This window comes from Chlorocebus sabaeus, chromosome 2, assembly GCF_047675955.1.
Source record: "Chlorocebus sabaeus isolate Y175 chromosome 2, mChlSab1.0.hap1, whole genome shotgun sequence".
Lineage (NCBI taxonomy): Eukaryota > Metazoa > Chordata > Mammalia > Primates > Cercopithecidae > Chlorocebus > Chlorocebus sabaeus.
The window spans coordinates 1,225,351-1,245,330 of NC_132905.1; the positions used below are offsets into that span (position 1 = coordinate 1,225,351).

The 19,980-nt window shown below is 46.4% G+C and overlaps 1 protein-coding gene across 6 annotated transcripts in view; it reads left to right on the forward strand.

Annotated features, from left to right (window-relative positions):
- Nucleotides 1–19,980, forward strand: part of DIDO1 (death inducer-obliterator 1) — a 61,501-nt gene that overhangs the window by 13,197 nt on the left and 28,324 nt on the right. For 3 of the 6 annotated variants that reach the window (XM_008011543.3, XM_008011560.3, XM_008011534.3), the window contains exons 2-6: nt 11,247–11,444; nt 13,900–14,740; nt 15,509–15,830; nt 18,451–18,663; nt 19,691–19,904. In XM_008011543.3, coding sequence (XP_008009734.3) covers nt 13,902–14,740; nt 15,509–15,830; nt 18,451–18,663; nt 19,691–19,904 — 1,588 coding nt within the window. In that variant the 5' untranslated portion in view covers nt 11,247–11,444; nt 13,900–13,901. Of the gene's footprint in view, nt 1–10,355; nt 10,567–11,246; nt 11,445–11,488; nt 12,704–13,899; nt 14,741–15,508; nt 15,831–18,450; nt 18,664–19,690; nt 19,905–19,980 lie in introns of those variants that run through there. The other 3 variants (XM_073005325.1, XM_008011553.3, XM_073005330.1) reach the window with 2 other exon arrangements.

Genomic DNA, 19,980 nt, shown 5'->3' on the forward strand with positions numbered 1-19,980 from the left:
GGGCTCGTTAGTGGCCCTTTGGGTTGCTGTTTGTGTCTGTATGTGTGTCTGTGACTATTCCACTATTTTTCTATTTTAAATACAGCATAGACATCTCAGAAGTGTCACCCAGGAAGACAGACACAGCCCTGTTGTGAAACTCCCTGCCTAATGCACACTTGGTTTCCTACTTGCTGTGTACATGGAGAGGAGGTGTCTGGTTTTGTAGACTTGTTTCAACAAGTTTCATGAGTACGATACTTCTTATCTTGTTTTGGAAAAGCGTGTATCTTGAATTTTCTTCAGGCTTTCCACCAGAGGCTGACCCTTATTAGTAGGTGGTTGAATTCAGACTATGTCAAGCAGAGCAAATTGTGCTGTGATGAGAAGACAGGGCACAAATAAGATAATTTGTGATTGACTGCCCAGCTGTACCCATGGTTACCAGACAGCCCAGCCCATGTTGCATGTGTATGTGTAAGCATCACAATGGCTTGTCTAGGACGTGTGTATCATCAATTGGGCCTTGAAGGGTGGTGGAGTTTCTTCATGTGAGGAGGGAATGATGGGAATGGGCATTGGCTCCCGTTTTGTTTCGCGGTGAAGTTGGCAGGTTCTGCTGTTGATACTGTGAGTTTTTCTACAGCCTTAGGGTCATAATTCCTTAAGGTCAGTTCTGTGGAGCCCAGTGGGTTGCTTCTTTTTAGTGTTTATTTTTAAGCTGTGCCACGTCTTCATTGTTTGGAATCTCTGTAAAAAAGGCACGTTTTTCCTTTTTGTATACCTGTCCCATGATACCAAGTGGCTTGTTTGGTTCTTGAAGAGCAAAGATTGAATGTGTTTAACAGGTGACTCTCTACTATCTGTGGTCCCTGCACTCTTCACTTGCCTGAGAGGTCTCATCTCTGTCTGGCAGGCTTAGAAGACCACTAGGAAATTCTCTGTAAACAGTCTCTCACTTACTTTTCTTATTTAAATGATGGGGTCTCTTACAGTGGTGGATACTAAGATCAGCCTCTTTATGGCTACTATCAAATGATGTGCGTTAACTGCATTACAAAGGTTCTGTGATAAACAGTTAATGGAAATGTACTAATTGGGAAAGAGGAGGTCAAATAACAAAGTCCGATTTGCTTATTTCATGTATGTGTAGAACTCATCTGTGAGACAGTCTGTGTAGGCCTCATTTTATTTTTTGAGTAGTAATTTTGAGGGTAAGTTGTTATGTGAATAGGTAATTGTACATATTTTGATAAGAATTCTGTAACCATGACCATAAAACTTAATAGGTGGTAATAATCGTGTGTGAAATTGTAAAGGAGGCATTTCTCTCCTTGGGTATCAAGTTTTGATGCCGTGGTTTTGTTTTGCATATACTGATAGAGACATTTAAGTGGTATTTAATATACCTTTTTAATAAGATAAATCAACTTTTTTCCCGAAATGAAGATACCTTAATGTGTTTGGTTACAAAAATAATACACCTACGGGAAACTTAAACATTATGTAAAAGTAGTAAAAACACCAGAAAGGGCACTGTCCTGAAAAGCTCCACATTACAGCTGTTTTGCACTGGTTGAACGGGATGTGTTGGAGGCTGTGGCCACTGCCCTGGCCAGCTTGTCCCCGGCTCTCAATCACGTGCCAGGGAGTTTTTCTCACGGCTGTGCATGTGATGATTCATCACCCTTAAATCATTCCCGGCCAGGCATGGTGGCTCATGCCTGGTATCCCAGCACTTTGGGAGGCCAAGACACTTGTCAGAAGTTCGAGACCAGCCTGGCCAACATGGTGAAACCCCGTCTCTAATTAAAAATACAAAAATTAGCTGGGTTTGGTGGCACCTGCCTGTAATCCCAGCTACTTGAGAGGCTGAGGTGGAAGAATCGCTTGAACCTGGGAGGTCCAGGTGGCAGTGAGCCAAGACCGCACCACTGCACTCCAGCCTGGGTGAGAGACTGTCTCAAAAAAAAAAAAAAAAAAAAAAAAGAATTCCTGGCCGGGCGCGGTGACTCAAGCCTGTAATCCCAGCACTTTGGGAGGCCAACACGGGCGGATCACAAGGTCAGGAGATCGAGACCATCCTAGCTAACATGGTGAAACTCCGTCTCTACTAAAAAAAAAAAATACAGAAAACTAGCTGGGCATTGTGGCGGGCGCCTGTAGTCCCAGCTACTCGGGAGGCTGAGGCGGAAGAATGGCGTGAACCCGGGAGGCGGAGCTTGCAGTGAGCTGAGATCCGGCCACTGCCCTCCAGCTGGGGTGACAGAGCGAGACTCCATCTCAAAAGAAAAAAAAAGAATTCCCTTAGGCCAAGCGTGCAGATGCGCTCCTGTAGTTCCAGCACTTTGGGAGGCTGAGGCCAGAGGCCAGAGGATCTCTTGAAGCCAGGAGTTCCAGGCTGTAGTGAGCTGTGATTGTGCTACTGCTCTCCAGCCTGGGTGACAAAGCGCAAGACTCTGTCCACCCCCCATCCCCCCCAAAAAAAAGAATTTCACTATATAGATGTTTCTTGATTTTTCGAAGTAGTCTGTTAGTTTGTGTTCAGTTTGTCACCTTTCTGAGAAAAAAAAACTCATAAGTTTGTGTGTACTTCCTGCTTATTTCTTCTGGGTCACCGTGAAGCACTCCCTGCCCTCCATGAAAACAGTATGTCTCCTGCTCTTTTCCCTGTGCCAAGCCCATATGGGGCTGTTGGCAAATATGTCGGACAAATAGACTTACCTAAGAGGGCATTTCTCTCCAAACCCTTGCCAGCACAGGCTGTGTCACTTTCTCAGGTGGCACCTACCATCTGTTGCACACTTGCCACAGATGATTTGGCACTTGACGTGTCGCTTCAGAAAACCTTGTAGGAAGCTGTGAGGTCATTACCATCCCCATTTCACAGACAGGAAAGTGCAGTCCTTAGAAGCACTGCCTGGTACCCTGTGGCCCCTTACCCCCCGCTCCCCCACTGCCGCTGTTACCATTTGCAGCTGGGGTCTAACCCTGCATTCATAGACAGGTTCACCCTTGAGCTCCCCAACCTCCCATCTGCTTAACTGAGGACTTGTCCTGGTTGTAAATGTCTGGGTGGGGGTGGGCACTGCTGGCTGCAGCTGTCAGGCCTGGGAACACGCAACCTGCACCAAGGGGAGTGGGCCCCAGAGATACTCCCAAGACCCTGGAGACACAGGCCAGGTAGACACTAGCCTGGCCTCTTTGGATTTGCTAGACTGTAACTAAAACATAATGTTTTCCCTTTCACATGTTTGAGTAGTAAAACACCTTTCTGCTCACTTCTTCCTACCCATGCAGCAGTGATTGGGGGCCCGGGAAGTTGTTTGTCATTCATGTTTGACTCTGTCGAATCCAGCTGTACATGTAAAAATGGATACAGAAAAAAAAAACCCTTTTATGTCAAAACTCCTCTTTGTCTTCAGCTGGGACCGTCCCCCTACCCCCTAAAACAGAACTAGACATTGGCCTCTCAATCCCTGGGAAAGAAAGGAAGATTCCAGCTGAAATACAAAGTTAATTCTTGACTTTTGAGTTTACAAGGTCCCCAAGCAGTAATTTTGCCCCTTAGGCTGTGACCTTCATGAGTTGGAATTCCAGGCTGGGTGTGAGGGCTGACGCACTTTGGGAGACTGAGGCGTGATGATCACTTGAGCCCAGGAGTTCGAGATCAGACCGGGCAACATGGCAAAACTCTGTTATTGGTTGGGGGGGAATATATATATATATATATATATATATATATATATAAATTCACATATATAATTTATACATATATGTATAACTTATTCATAATTTATTTATATATATATAATTTATATTATATATGTAATATATAGATATACAACATTAATTTATAAATTTATATATATACAAATAGCCGGGCACTGTAGTGCATGCTTGTAGTCGCAGCTACCAGGGAGGCTGAGGGAGAAGGATAACCTGAGCCCAGGGAGATTGAGGCTGCAGTGAGCCCTGATCATTCGCTCCACTGCCCTCCAGCCTGGGTGGCAGAGACCCCATCTCAACAACAACAAAAAAATTGGCTGCAGCTCCAATTTGAGAAGCAAATTCATGTGAGAGAAGGGGTTTTAAAGAAGAAACCGCATTCTCTCCACCTGAACTTAGGTGGACATCATCTCACTTGGCCTTGTCAGTAATCACATGAAACTGAATGAGAATAGACGGGGTGTCTGGAACAACCGAATGTGAAAAACAGTACCTGTCACTGCCACGAGGATCCTGACTGAACTGGAATGGCCTCGGGGTTGCTCTTGTGAGTCGGGGAGCAGCCTTTCTGGCTCCAGCAGTGGAAGGCGCTGCTCTGTGTCAGTGGTTCCCAGACTGGCTGGACCCAGGACTGCTTTACACTCCTAAAAAGCATGGAAGACTCCTAAGAGCTTTTGTTATATCTGTTGATAGTCACCATGTTTGACATTTAAAAATGAGTCATTTAAATGCTTAAGTGCCTTCCATTTAAAATTGTAAACCAGCCTGGCACGGTGGCTGGTGCCTGTAATACTAGCACTTTGGGAGGCCAAAGTGGGCAGATCACCTGAGGTCGGGAGTTCAAGACCAGCATGGCCAACATGGTGAAACCCTTTCTTTACTAAAAACACAAAAAAAGTAACTGGGTGTGGTGGCACACGCCGGTAATCCCAGCTATTCTGGAGACTGAGGCAGGAGAATCCTTTGAACCTAGTAGGCGGAGGTTGCAGTGAGCCAAGATCGTGCCACTGCACTCCACCCTGGGTGAGAGCGAGACACCATCTCAAAATAAATAAGCAAAATTGTAAACCATTATATATTAACATAAGTAACATTTTGTGGAACCTGTTTTCAATGACCAAAACAATTTAATGAGAAAGATGGTTTTGTTTTGTTTTCACAAATCTCTTTGGCTTAACTGACAGCTGCTGGATTTGCACATCTCCTTCCGAATTCAAACTTGGTGTCATCTTCGTTCAGCTTCTGAAATGCTCTAGCATATACTCAGAGTGACCGTGGAAACAGCACGGAATGTTAGTGTTGTGCAGACTGCTTTGATCCTGGGGGCCTCCCAAAAGGACCCCTGGACCACCCTTTTTGAGAGCCACTTCTCTAGGAGTTGTAAAATAGTTGGCTGTAAACACTTGGGGAAATTGATGACTTCTAGGAAGAGAAGCTGTGTCTTTGAACAGTTTTTAGTGGTTCAACCACGTGCTTGCCACTTGGGGGCAAGTGTGGAATCAGTCTGATTCGCTGTCACCTGTAAAGCTGTTCCAGTACACACCTCTCCCTCAGAGTGCCCTACACATCCGCTTGCTGAATCCTTAGCAGCAACTCTTGCAGCAGTGAAAATCAGGGGTTGGGTGGGAGGCAAGAGTAGGCTGTGCCTGGGGCCATGGAATTATGCAGGTCTCTAAGGGTGTGGACCAAGGAGGACAGAAAGGAACAGTGATTTAAACCCGTAATAAACAGATGCGCTTGAGGGGAAGCAGCCCACGCAGTACCCTGCGGGGATGATCTCCCGAAGCGCACCCTATCCCGCACGGTCTCCAGAGAGCTCACACTGCCACACATGTGGCATGAGGTGGATTTCTTCATGGGGACAAGAACCTGTGCCTTGTGGTCCTCACCAAGGCCCGGGCGGTAACCTTTTATTAGGCAGCCGGAATCCTGGAATATAGAATTGGGGCTGTATCTTAGTGTTTGAAACCATAGTTTCTTTTTTGCTGAGAGACAAGAGGAGCCCATCAAAGGTAGTAGTTTAGGAGACTTTCTGTCCAGCCATTAAATAGAGAACAATAAACCTCACTTCTCCTTAACCTCGATAAATGATTTTATATGACTGTTTCTGGTTCCTGGCATTCATTTGGAGAGTTGAAATTTCCCACCTGAGTTGCCCACCAAGGTCACAAGCCTGTGTTTTGCACGAGAAAGTGGATAGAGGGAAATGGCAGGATTGTTGCAAGCTCACACCGGGGAGCTTGGGAGCTTGGCAGCCTGGCTGTAGCCCAGGGCTGACCAAAGCGTTAATCCTCAGCAGGTTTTTCAGTAACAAGTTTTGCTTTTTGTCTCCGTGTATCTATAAAAACACAAATACCCAAGAAATGTAAAACAACAATATATGTTGTTTCTGGATTTTTCTCTGTATTTTCCTTGTGAAAAACATACTGTGTTGTGGCACCCTTGCTGCTTTTTTTTTTGAGAGGGAGTTTTGCTCTTGTTGCCCAGGCTGGAGTACAGTGGCACAATCTCAGCTCAGTGCAACCCCCGCCTCCCCGGTTTAAGTGATTCTCCTACCTCAGCCTCCCAAGTAGCTGGGATTACAGGCACCCGCCACCACACCCTGCTAATTTTTGTGTTTTTAGTAGAGATGGGGGTTTCATCATGTTGGCCAGGCTGGTCTCAAACTCCTGACCTCAGGTGATCCACCTGCCTCAGCCTCCCAAAGTGCAGGCATGAGCCACCGCATCCGGCCCAGAATAATTTTTATAATGACAGGGTTACTTGCAAAACTTTGAATTTGCCTTCTGAAGGATTTAAATGTAATCTCTGCAGTTGAGTCAGAGTCTGCATAGATACTGAAGTAAATGAAAGTTGGGCTTCTCCGTTTCCTTGTGGGCCCAGACCTCTCTCTCCCGGTTTGGTGAGTGCATGCAGCACAGTGTTTCCCGCTGCAAGCTGGTAAAGCTTTGAGTGGGCCGTTGTGGTACAGGAACGGCTGCTGCTGGTGACTGGAGAACACATCGCCTTTGGGGATGTCATATAGTTTTTAGGTATATCCTCCTAGTGACTGTTCTGTTAATGAAAACTGAGCTATCAAGAGTCTTTTATTGGGTAATCTTTCCTTCATTTGTGGTAGTTTAAAGAACTTTTAGTGTCTTCTCTTTCCCTCCTCATCTGCATAATAAACAGATTGATGAGCCAGGAGGCCCTTAATAGGCAAAATAGAAATAAACGGAAACTTTGGCCTCTACCCTGTGAGAGTTAACAAAATAATGAAGTTTAGAATAGTGAGGTTTTACTGTAGCGTTATAATTTCTGACTGGTGGGTTAAAATTGTTTTGAGTATTGTTTCAGGGGAATATGAGGTTTGAAGAAACAGAATGTTTGCCACCAGGCGAGGTAAAATATGCATTTTTGTTTTATCTTTCTGCTTAGAAGTCAGAGCTCTTTTCCTGGAGGTGTGATGTTATGAAAATAGAAACTTAATTATGGTCATATGTCATATGTTAAAGTGTCTTGGAGATTAATTACTCAGAAACTAGTCTCAGGTTTTTGGAACTGAAAATCTTTAGGTGGGGGCTGGGCACCGTGGCTCACACCTGTGGTGTCCCAGCTCCTCAAGTGGAGGCGGAAGGATTGGAAGGATCATTTGAACTTGTGTGGTGGAGGCTGCAGTGTGCCCTGATCATGTGGCTGCACCCCAACCTGGAAGTGGGCACGCTTGAGTTGATTACTCCAAGCAGATTTTAGAGTAGTACAGGTTGAGCGCACAGATTTGCGGTGGTTGCACACCCATGCTTTTGTAATAGTTGTAGTTGGGCTTTTTAAAGTAACATAGAGCTGACCTTTCAGGAGGATATTTTTATTTGGTTTTTAAGAAATTTCACTTTTGGCTGCTTGCTGTTTTGGTGAGTTGGAGAATCTGTGGGGAGATTAACAGGTAGTTATAGAACACTTGTGGAGGGAAATGTTTAAAGTCTCTTCTGATGTCTGAAGCGTAGATATGTATTATTGCTTTGCACATACCCAGTGTACTCCTAAACTGGTAGAAATGGCATGTTGCCACAGTTCTCTGTGTTCCATGGACCCCTGAGGGGGAAGTCCTTGAAGACTTTTCTGGGGCTAAGAGGTGAAGATGACTTCTGCATAATAGTCATTTAATAGTACAGGCCTGTTCTGTTGAGTTTGACATTTGCGCCGGTGGCACAGGGCAGATTGGAGCCTCTTCAGCACCGTGCATGGGCACCAAATGTTTAGAATATGCCAATTTTCCCAAATAATGTCCCTGATGATGCAGTAAATATTAATTTTATTCATTTGGAACCCCCAAACATACATCTTTTTAACTTTCTGTGTGATTAAATGTCAAGTCACATATAAAGCTCCTGCTGCACCCCCACGTGGATGCTGTCCACGCACAGCCCTGGGGATTGAGCTGGGAGCTGACAGAACAACAGACGGAGGACAGTTTTCAGACTTGGCATTTGGCAGGCGTTTTGTCCAAAACGAATGATGTCTCAAAGAAAGAACGAACAGTATTTGTTGCTAAGGATAAAATTTGAGCTTTGGGGTAAAAATTGGAAGTTTAGAAAACTTGTATCTGCCATCGTAAACTTGATGGCTTTCTAGTAACTAAAGTCTTCGTGGAGATTGGACCTGACATTATCGGCCAGGTGAGGTGACTCACACCTGTAATCCCAGCACTCTGGAAAGCGGAGGTGGATAGATGCTTGATCCCAGGAGTTCGAGACCAGCTTCAGCAACATAGTAAGACCCTGTCTCTACAAAAAAAATGTAAACATTAACAGGGCATGGTGGCATGACCTGTAGTCCCAGCTACTGGGGAGGGTGAGGTGGGAAGACCGCTTGAGCCTGGGGGCAGTGTGGGTGGGGGAGGTGCTGAGGCTGCAGTGAGCCTTGATTGCACCACTGCACTCCAGCCTGGGCAGCAGAAAAAAAGAAATGTTTGTTTTATGCTATCTGATGAGATGTGTGGACATTGAGAATCTCTGTCTGCAACTTGAACCCGTGTCATCCAGGTGACCAGCATGCACATGGGTCCAGAGTGCAAGGACGTGTTCAGAGTAAACACAGCAGTCAATTTTCGAGTAAGAAACTGCTACTTGGCGAGAGTTGGTGTAGTATCAGTGAACATCCACAGTTATGTGAACATGGTTACAATACTCCATTCTAAAGACTTGTCTGTGTGAGGCGAGATTTTGATGACGTGTTTTAGCTGAAACACTCTGTGGGAACAAATTGAAGGCAGAAGTAGACATGAACGTGGAGCTATCTTCTGTTAAGCCAGAGATTTGCAAAAATATACAACAGGGCCACCCTTCCTGTACGTTTTTGTTTTAGAAGTAACTTTCATTAAAGATACTGTTAATGTATTAATAGGTTTATTTTTAATACATATTTAGAATTTTGAAAATAGCAATATATTCCACATAAACAAAAGCTGTTTGGTGTTCTCAACTTGTAAGAGTAGAGGTGTCTTGAGACAAAAGGTTTGAGAACCACTACTCAAGCATTCGGAAATCAGTGTGTGTCCTCTGCTTGAATCACCACTCATCAGCTGCTTCTAGTTAATAGGAAATGAAGCAGTTTTCAGCTGGGGGAAAAAATGTGCTTAGAAATGTAGAGAAATATTAAATTTGGTACATTCTGTTTTAACGTGTAGTTTGTTCACTTCCCAGTTTCAAGGATACCCACAGTTTTCTTTCTGGGGAAAAGTCGTTACTGATACAATGTGGTTGCAGTTTTCTGAGCACATTCCCTCTGCGATGTGCTGTGTGGTGTGTAGAATCACACACTAATTCTGCACACACACAAGTTATGTTAGAAAATGGTGTTTTTTGCTTGTGCCTTGATATACGTGTTTTTATTTTACAAGCTGACTGAAATGTTATAGTACGTTTTCTTTATTGAAGACATTATGAAAATAAATGTTTTGTAAATGGAAAGTGATCTGATCTTTTCTGAAGGTATATCCTTCATTGAATTCTACTTAACAGAAATAACTACGTTTTTCTGATTACTCAGAACTCAAATCTAGTAGCGTGTTTATTTTGCAGATTAACGTAAATTGAATTTTTAGAAATCAGTTTTCATTCCGGAGAACTTCTTAATTTGTTTGCTTTTATAAATGTTCAGTGTTGGCTGGGCACAGTGGCTCGTGCCTGTAATCCCCAAAACTCTGGAGGCTGAGGCAGGAGGATTGCTTGAGGCTAGGAGTTCAGGACCAGCCTGGATAACATAGCAAAACCCTGTCTCTAAAATAAATTTTTTCAAAAATTAGCTGGGCATAGTGGCACGCATCCGTAGTCCCAGTTGCTCATGAGACTAAGCTGGGAGGATCACTTGAGCCCAGGAGTTTGAGACTGTAGTGAGCCATGATCGGGCCACTGCACTCCAGCCTGGGCAATAAAGCAAGATGCCAACTCTTTAAAAAGTGAAATAAAATAAATTAAATGCTCAATGTTGCGAAATATAAAAGTTTATTTCCAGTGTTTTCTGAACAGTCATTTCTGAATTCTTGAAGGAAGTAGTTGTTTTGAGTATGATAGTTGTACCACATCGAAGAGATAGTGACTATGAAGATGCCATTTGGCTCATGAGAGGGAATGTCTACGTGATCCTTGTCTTATTTTTATTTTTTGTAGAGATGGTGTCTACATGCTGACATGTTGCCTGGGCTGGTCTTGAACTCCTGGGCTCAAGCAGTCCTCCCAAGCAGCTGGGATCACAGCTGCGAAATACTGTGCCCAGTTGTCACTGTCCCTTAAGGAGGGGAGTTGGAATGTTTGTCCCTTGTTCTGAGGTTGCCAGGGAGACCACAGAGGGAAGGCAGTTGGTCTTGAGGCTGAGGAAGAGGTGAGAGCGGGGGCTCGGCTTGGGAGTGTGGGCTCTGGGGCTTTGGGGCAGGGAGCTAGCTAGAAACCAGGCACCTGGAACCTCTGAGTGTTTTGATATGACTATTTGAAAGAGGATATAGGAGAAGTGTTTTTTAAATACACGTGGTGAACTGTATCGTGCTGATTTTAGTAAGTCAAACATTAGTCTTCTAAAATTTTTCTTGAGTTTTTAATTAAAATAATACAGCTACGATATTAAGAATTTTCAGTAATTACATTCGTATATAATTTCGTTATTCAGTCTTTTCACTTTTTGTTCTTGTTCTTCTGTTTTGTGGTGGATTTTATTGAGTGGAGTCCATCTCGGACATAGGCTCCAAATGGAAAAGAAGCTGATGCTTGGCAACTCATCTGTGGCCCTGGTCTGGCTGTGCCTCTGTCTGTCTCTCTGGGGCAAGCCTAGGACTCCACTCCTTCTTGCGCTGCCCCAACCCCTTTCTCTCGGGGGTTGGTAGCATCTGCTGTCCTGGGTAGAAGTCCTTAAGGACACGGCTTGCATGCTTGTTTTCAACCCCCTCTGTCTTTGTGGGTCACACAGTATAACTCAATAGGTTACTCGAGAATTCAGTGCTCCCTTTTAATTGTTGTTGGTACGTAATTTACTTAAGATATGTAAAATATTTTCTTATTTTCTTTTAGGAGCTTACTCCATGGGAACAGCCTCTAGATAATCCGAGTTGTTGAAAATACGAAGCCTGTTACTCGTGAACAGTGGCTGACAACAGTGTTGTTGTGAGCCTGGCTGTCTGCTTGGACCAAGAGGTTTCGTCTGCCAGGGTTTTTTGGTTGTATTTAGGATTTCAGGGAAAAGTGTCCAAGCTTTCAGTGTTGGAGCAGGTAAGGTATCAATACTGTCAGTAGCAACAAAATTTTAACTGAATAAGTCTGTGTTTGCTATTTATAAAGTGGCATTTGTAAAGAAACTGATGGAATGTAGTACTCGTATTTATTTGAAATACACTCAGCCATTTGTATCAGCAGTCTCTGTAGCAGCAGATTCTGCATCTGTGGATTCCACCAGCTGCCGATTGAAAATATTTGGGGGGCAAACAATAAATAACAATAAAAAATAAAAATTTTATGAAACAGTGTAGTACAGCAACTGTTTCTATGATATAATCTAGAGGTGATTTAAATACTTGGGAGGTTGTGCATAGGTCATATGCAAATAGTCTGTTCTCTCTTTAATGAGAATCCAGTTTTATAAACTAGAGCTCTTCCCATAGAAAGCTACCAGCATGGAGGCACCAGCCCTTTTCAGCTGGGTTGGAACTTCATAGGCCCAGAGGCAGAGGGGACTGCAGCTTTGTGCCCTTCTGGGCAAAGGCTAGTGCGAGCCCTTCAAACTCCATCTTCAATAGAAACTCCAGGTGTTGCATGAAAACATGGGCTCGACCCTCTTTTGAGATGACTGTCAGATTTCTTGCAAATATTTTGGCTTGCACAAGCAGAAAAACTTTCCCTAAATGTAAAATTTCCAATGAGAATGAATAAGCCATTTTAACTGATGGTGGTTTAATAATTGCTCTACCATTTATATTTGTAGGCAGTATTCTCTGCTTTGCCCTTAACCTTTGAGGTCAGCATTGCCTCCTGGATCAGAGCAGTTCCTTGTGACTTGCCTGGAGTCACCTGGCTGGTGAAGGAAGCCCCCTTTCTGTTTACCACCGTCTCTAGTGCCCCCCTCACACAGCAACCTCCAGAGTTTGCACCCTGACTTGGAGTCGCTGCTGGCACCCTGATCCAGTTTAACTGTGTCCTTTAACAATGGGGTCAGCTCAGGCGAGCAGAGAAGTGATGGGTCCCTTATCTCCAAGTCTTCTGTGGAGTGACCTGGGGGTGTGGGTCACGTTTACAGAGCATGGAGGCCATGGCCAGGCAGCATCACAGGAAATGAGAAGTGACAGCATTTAGAGGGAAGCAAAAAGAACAACACAGGTTGCAAGTAATTTTCCATTTTGTATTTTTTTTTCTTTTTTTTTTTTTTGAGACTGAGTCTTGCTCTATCGCCCAGGCTGGAGTGCAGTGGCGTGATCGCGGCTCAGTGCAACCTCCGCCTCCCGGGTGCAAGCGATTCTCCTGCCTCAGCCTTCCAAGTATGTGGGATTACAGGCGCCCACCACCATGCCCGACTCGTTTTTGTATTTTTAGTAGGGACGGGGTTTCACCATCTTGGCCAGGCTGGTCTCGAACTCCTAACCTCCAGTGATCCACCTGCCTCGGCCTCCCAAAGTGCTGGGATAATAGGCTTGAGCCACCAAGCCCGGCCCCATTTTGTATATTTTTTAAGGCTTTCATTTTATGCCTGTCCTTCCCCCAGGATGGAACATGGCATAAAATCAGAGACATCATTAGCATTTACATATAATTAAAACTTGGACAGCTTGGAAAAGAATTCTCAAAGTATATACTATCTTTTTCAGATTTTTGTCGTTTCAACAAGACTAAAAGTTTCACAAATAAGATTCTTTAATAATGTATTAGAATGAAAGTGAAAAAGAATACAGAAAAGTAATGTATTGGCCTGGCATGGTGGCTCACTCCAGCCTGGGGACACAGCAAGACTCCATCTCATAAAGTGATCGCCTTGACCATATTTTCTAAGTGTCCCAGTTGTATGTTGCTGCTAACAATATCTCCAAAGCTTAGTAGACTAAGACAAGGTTTGTTTCATCTGACACAGTCTGTGGGTCGGGAGTCGAGCAGTTCTCTCACGTTGTGCCCATGAGGGTCAGTGAGGGCCATTCCCTTGGCAGCAGGGCTGGCACGCAGGGTCCCAGATAGTGAGAGCATCCTTCCTGGCTCAGCCCCTGGTTGGGGACTCAGCTTCTTCATACCCTCTTTTCAGCATGGTAGTGGCCAGCCCATGCTTGCAAAGTCCAGAACAGACTTGGGTCCCCTTGCAGGCCACATCCAAACTGGCACAGCATCTTGTTCACTGTGCTTGTGGTCAGAGCAGCCCATCTGCCTGCAGAGGTACTGAGGAACTCGTGCCGCCTCTGAGCTACCCCACTGTACTGTCCATTATTTCATATTTATCCCTGCTACCTGGCTTGTGAAGCCTTTTCCTAAGCAGTTAAATGATGAAATTGTACATTTGATTTGCTAGCTGTATTTTTGTCTAAACATTAGTTGTTTATTAAAATTATCTTTACGAGTCATCTCGAATCATCTCACATAGCACACATTAGGAAACACTGGTCAGAAGGACTTGCTTTGCACGTGTTTGGCGGCAATGTCATCTTTTGTTCTGTGGTCGGTTGGTCACGATGTGCTTATACTTTTCCACTAGGTATGGATGACAAAGGTGACCCGAGCAACGAGGAGGCACCTAAGGCCATCAAACCCACCAGCAAGGAGTTCAGGAAAACATGGGGTTTTCGAAGGACCACTATCGCCAAGCGAGAGGGCGCAGGGGATGCAGAGGCTGACCCACTGGAGCCGCCACCCCCACAGCAGCAGCTGGGCCTGTCCCTGCGGCGCAGTGGGAGGCAGCCCAAGCGCACTGAGCGTGTGGAGCAGTTCCTGACCATTGCGCGGCGCCGCGGCAGGAGGAGCGCGCCCGTCTCCCTGGAGGATTCTGGTGAGCCCACATCCTGTCCCGCCACAGATGCTGAGACAGCCTCCGAGGGCAGCGTGGAAAGTGCTTCTGAGACCAGAAGCGGCACCCAGTCTGCTTCCACGCCTGTGAAGGAGCGACCAGCCTCTTCTGAAAAGGTGAAAGGAGGGGATGACCATGATGACACCTCCGATAGTGACAGCGATGGCCTGACCTTGAAAGAGCTTCAGAATCGCCTTCGCAGGAAGCGGGAACAGGAGCCCACTGAGAGGCCCCTGAAAGGGATCCAGAGTCGCCTGCGGAAGAAGCGCCGGGAGGAGGGTCCTGCTGAAACTGTGGGCTCCGAGGCCAGTGACACTGTGGAGGGTGTCCTGCCTAGTAAGCAGGAGCCCGAGAATGATCAGGGGACTGCGTCCCAGGCTGGGAAAGACGACAGAGAGAGTAAGTTGGAGGGAAAGGCGGCTCAGGACGTCAAAGAGGAGGAGCCTGGAGACTCGGGCAGACCGAAGCCTGAATGTGAGGGTTATGACCCCAATGCCCTATATTGCATTTGCCGTCAGCCTCACAACAACAGGTAGGTCATGTGTGGGCACGCTGCCTCGGCTCCCACGGAAATCCCAGGGTGCAAACAGAATTTCCCATTTGTTTTCGTTTTAAAGGGCTACAGAGCTGGGCTGGATGAGCCGTTTGTTAAGTTGGAAACAATGAACAAGTCATTGTTAAAAAAGAAACATAGAGTGGCTAAGGACTTCCTAGAGCCACCTCTCCACCCTGGTTGCCACCAGCCACGCATGACTGTTTCCAGTCAAGTGAGGAGATGAATAGCCCCCCACCCCAGTCACGTGAGCCGCATGCAGCCAGTGGCTCTGTGTAGACAGCACGGAGGAGAATGCGTCTGTCACTCGGGCGACTGTCTGTCTGAGACCACTCCTCTAGACTGTCCCTTGGGAGACTTAACAGAGGGCCATGTGCAGACTGCAACTGGCCTAGTACAAACATTTGGGGTAGCTCAAAAGATTTCTGCTAGGACTGGATGTCAGATGGTGATAGGCAGCCTGTTGGCTTGGTGCTGGGATAAAGGCATTGTTGCAGTTTTGAGGGGAGACTTGCTGAGGTATTTGTGGTGGAATGTCTTAGAGTTCGCTCCTAAAATGCCCTACTCTTAAAAAATGGTGAACCAAATTTGATTGAATGTTAAAATTAAGGGAAAGGCATGAGGACGTTCTTATTCTCTACTTTGTATATTTGCATTTTTTCATAATGTTAAAACCCGTTGGCTTATTAATATGTTGAAAAGTGCTTGTCACTTCCCATTACTAATACCGTTATTTTATAATTTCAGGTTTATGATTTGTTGTGACCGCTGTGAAGAATGGTTTCATGGCGATTGTGTGGGCATTTCTGAGGCTCGAGGGAGGCTTTTGGAAAGGAATGGGGAAGACTATATCTGCCCAAACTGCACCATTCTGCAAGTGCAGGATGAGACTAATTCAGAAACCACAGATCAGCAAGAAGCTAAATTGAGACCTGGAGATGCTGATGGCACCGATTGTACAAGTATAGGAACAATAGAGCAGAAGTCTAGTGAAGACCAAGGGATAAAGGGTAGAATTGAGAAAGCTGCAAATCCAAGTGGCAAGAAGAAACTCAAGATCTTCCAACCTGTAAGTGTCCGCTGAGACAAGCATTCAGCGGTCGGCCTCGTGGGTTTCCTCGCTCTCGCTCTCGATAGGAATTCCTCCCAGGACGGGAGCTGCACCCATGTGGGGCAGTGCCTCTCCTGGGTTCCTGCCTCACTCCACCTGGGTGAGGCCTTTCTATTTTTATTATTACCCTGTCTACCTCCTCTACTATTAATGACTTAATTTTTGAAATCAGCCCATCTTTGAGGATTTGGATGTTGCTTATGTGTTTTGTGTGCACTAGTGGAATTGTTTCTGAACGATGGGAGTGGCGGTACTCCTGGGTCACCTGCCATCTCCGGCTTCCTCCTGGTTCTGGTGCTGGCTCCTCAGGGTGTTTGTGTTGAGAGTGTGGTTTGTCTTGTGGCTGTGTTGACTTAATTCTCTCCCCCTGGTGTTTATGACATTTCCCACACACTGTTGGCTTCTGATGCTGTCTTGTGTTTGCAGTCTCCATTCCAGTCCCCACAGGGCAGGTCTGACATGGTGTGTTTTCACTCTGGGCCTTCCCGGGTCCCGGGCCTGTCCCCACCCAGCTACCTGTCCTCTGGCAGGTATTGGAGATTGATGTGTCTAGAAGCATCTCTGCCTTCACACTCTTGCACTGGGTTAGCTGCAAGGTGAGGATGTGGGAAGGCCAGGCTGTGCACATAGGAGCGTGCCCTGGAGGCATGGAAGGGCTGAAAGCTCATGCTGCAGCGCTGTCAGGGACCACATCTAGGCATTCAGAGATGAGTGGAAATGGGAATTCATGAGAAAAGTCAGTGATTTTATGTCTTTCTTTTTAAATGTATTGATTCTGTTTTTTGTGCAGTTGAGGCTTCGCTCTGTTGCCCAGGCTGGAGTTCAGTGGCACAGTCCCAGCTCACTGCAGTGGGCTTGAGTGATCCTCGCACCTTAGCCTCCCAAGTAGCTGGGACTACAAGCACACACCACCATGCCCAACATTTTTTTTTTTTTAATTGTCAATGTGCTTGACATAACCCTGCACAAATCTAAATTGTATTCCCAGTAAAACTGAGATTCTGTGGAGGGAAAACCAATTCTGTTAAATATTTAATTTGAGAAATAAGGTTTTGCTTATGTATGTGTGAAGGACACATTCATGTGTGCTGAGGCCTGATCATCGAGACAGACTCTGTAAACAGCAGCAGTCGCGCTGCCTGTGGTACGTGAGTGTCCTCCTGCTGCGTAGTGAGTGACTGCAGTCCTGGCTTGAAGGAGCCCACATTTATGCCTCCATTTCCATGGGAAGCCTGGGCCTGCTGCTCAGGTCTTACAGGACTGCAGTCACGGTGCAGCGGGGGCTGTGGTCTCGAGAGGCTTGGCGGGGGATTCCCTCACACTGTTTTTACTATATAAGTGTGTCTGTCTGGGTGTTGTGGCTCACACCTGTAATCCCAGCACTTTGAGAAGTCAAGATGGGAGGATCACTTGAGGCCAAGAGTTCAAGACCAGCCTGGGCAATGTAGTGAGATCCTCATCTCTACAAAAAAATAATTAGCTGGGCATGGTGGTATGTGCCTGTAGTCCCAGCTACCAGGGAGGCTGAGGTGGGAGGATCACTTGAGCTCAGGACATCAAGGCTGCAGTGAGCTATGATTGTGCCACTGCTCTCCGGCCTGGGCAACAGAGCAAGACCCTGTCTCACACAAAAAAAGTATGTGTCATGCAATTTGGGGGGCATACTTTTTTTGTTTTTTTTTTTTTGTTTTTTTTTTTTTTTTTTGAGACGGAGTCTCGCTCTGTCCCCAGGCTGGAGTGCAATGGCGCGATCTGGGCTCACTGCAAGCTCCGCCTCCCGGGTTCACGCCATTCTCCTGCCTCAACCTTCCGAGTAGCTGGGACTACAGGCGCCCTTGGCTAATTTTTTGTATTTTTAGTAGAGACGGGGTTTCACCGTGTTAGCCAGGATGGTCTCGATCTTCTGACCTCGTGATCCGCCTGCCTCGGCCTCCCGAAGTGCTGGGATTACAGGCATGAGCCACCACGCCCGGCCTTGGGGAGCATACTTACACTGAAAAATTACTCATTGTTTATCTGACATTCAGATTTCATTGGCATCCTGTATTTTACTTGGCAACCTTGCCCTCAGATCCTAGCTACAGGTAACCCTCTCAAAGCAGGGAAGCTTACTTCAAAACCAGCTCTGAAGTCTTCTCTCTTCACAAAAGACCCAGTTCCTCTTTTAAGGGTTTTTACCTGATTAAGTCTGACCCATTTGACTTGCAGTCATCCCAGTTAGAGCAAAAGCCCTGCATGGGGGTCCTCTAGCTGAGCCTGTTTGTGGATGTGAGGTCCCGTGGGCCCCGCCCACCCTCGGAGGGTGCACCTAACTAAGGGCGGGAGTCCAGGGGTCTCCTCAGACTCCTGCCCCCTGCAGGGCATGACGGGCAGTGACAGTGTGAATGCCTTACCTGGAGCAAGGGGATTTTCATAGCTTGAATCAACAAAATACATGTTTCTTCATATTAAAAGTACTACTAGTATCTCATTTTAAAACTGTGGCCTTGGTACTATAAGTGGTGATTTTACAAGACACACACTTAACTGCTTAAAATTGGCAAGTACATTGTTTGAAGTCATCTGTTTCGCTCTGCAGGTGATAGAGACGCCTGGTGCCTCAAAATGTATTGGCCCCGGGTGCTGTCAGGTGGCGCAGCCCGACTCCGTGTACTGCAGTAATGACTGTATCCTCAAACATGCCGCAGCGACAATGAAGTTTCTAAGCTCAGGTAAAGAACAGAAGCCAAAGCCTAAAGAAAAGATGAAGATGAAGCCAGAGAAGCCCAGTCTTCCAAAATGTGGTGTTCAGGTGAGTGAACTGGGACCAGCTGCCCGGGCGGTGGACGCATGGGCGCGAGAGCATTTGTTGCAGATCTGTTGGTTTGTCGACCGCGTGGGGGTGGCAGGTGTAGGTGGTGCACACGTGGTGTCGCCTTGACCTTTGTCTTCCACCTTCCCACCAGTTTTCCCTTTTCTGCCCGTTAGCTGAGGGGTTAATTAATACAAGTGCAGTAAAGCAAATGCTGACAGTGGCACTGCACGAGGGGCATAAGACTTCAGGACACACCCTGCTGTCTTGCGAGAAGAGTTGGTAACCACCCAGTGGAGTTTGTAAAGTGTAGACTTGCAGGCAGGCAGGAGTGGGAGGTGGGTTTGGGGGCAAGGCCATGGGTTTCATTTAAGACCCGGCTCTCAGAATTGTCTCATGTTTGTACTCCATGTGATTTGGAAAGAATCAAGGATGTTCAGAAATCACACTCGTGTCTTAGACCTGAAGCCCTTTCTGAGGCTCAGGTGGCTGTGGTTGTGTCACTGCCCCTGTTATGTTTGTGACCGGCAAAGCATAACTAGCACTGTTTGAGGAGTTTTCTTGATTATTTTCAAATTGATTCCATAGCCTTTGAATGACTTAATTTTTAAGGCTGGTCCTTTTGAACCCTTGGCATTGGGCAGCCTCCCGCGCAGGCCTTTCCACTCATTTGGCTCATTTGGTTCCTTTGGTTCATTGCCGCACTCTTCCTGTCTTGGCAGCCTGTCCAGTGGCTTCTCCTCCTGCCTGTCATCTTGGCAACCTGGCACCTCATCAGGGTTGCAGGTGACTCCATGCCAGGCGCCCTTCATGGAGCGCAAGTGGCTGAAGTCCTCAGTTTTACCCCGGGACACTGCGGGCCCACTGGATACACAAGTGTGTTGAACGGCTGCCAAGCAGGCGCAGGATGGGTGCAGGGTCTTCAGATGGCCTCAAGAAGACATTGGGTCCCCACCTTCATTTCTTAATGAAGTGAAGATGTAATTTCTTACCTTCTTAATGATTTGGGGTTTTACTGATTATCCAGGCAGGTATTAAAATCTCTTCTGTGCACAAGAGACCAGCTCCAGAAAAAAAAGAGACCACAGTGAAGAAGGCAGTGGTGGTCCCTGCGCGGAGTGAAGCACTTGGGAAGGAAGCAGCTTGTGAGAGCAGCACGCCGTCGTGGGCGAGCGATCACAATTACAATGCAGTAAAGCCAGAAAAGACTGCTGCTCCCTCGCCGTCACTGTTGTATAAATGTATGTATCACCTAGGGGTTGGCCTCCTGGACCCCTCCCGTTCTTTCTGGATAGCCATCCCCTGGGCCTGTCCAGG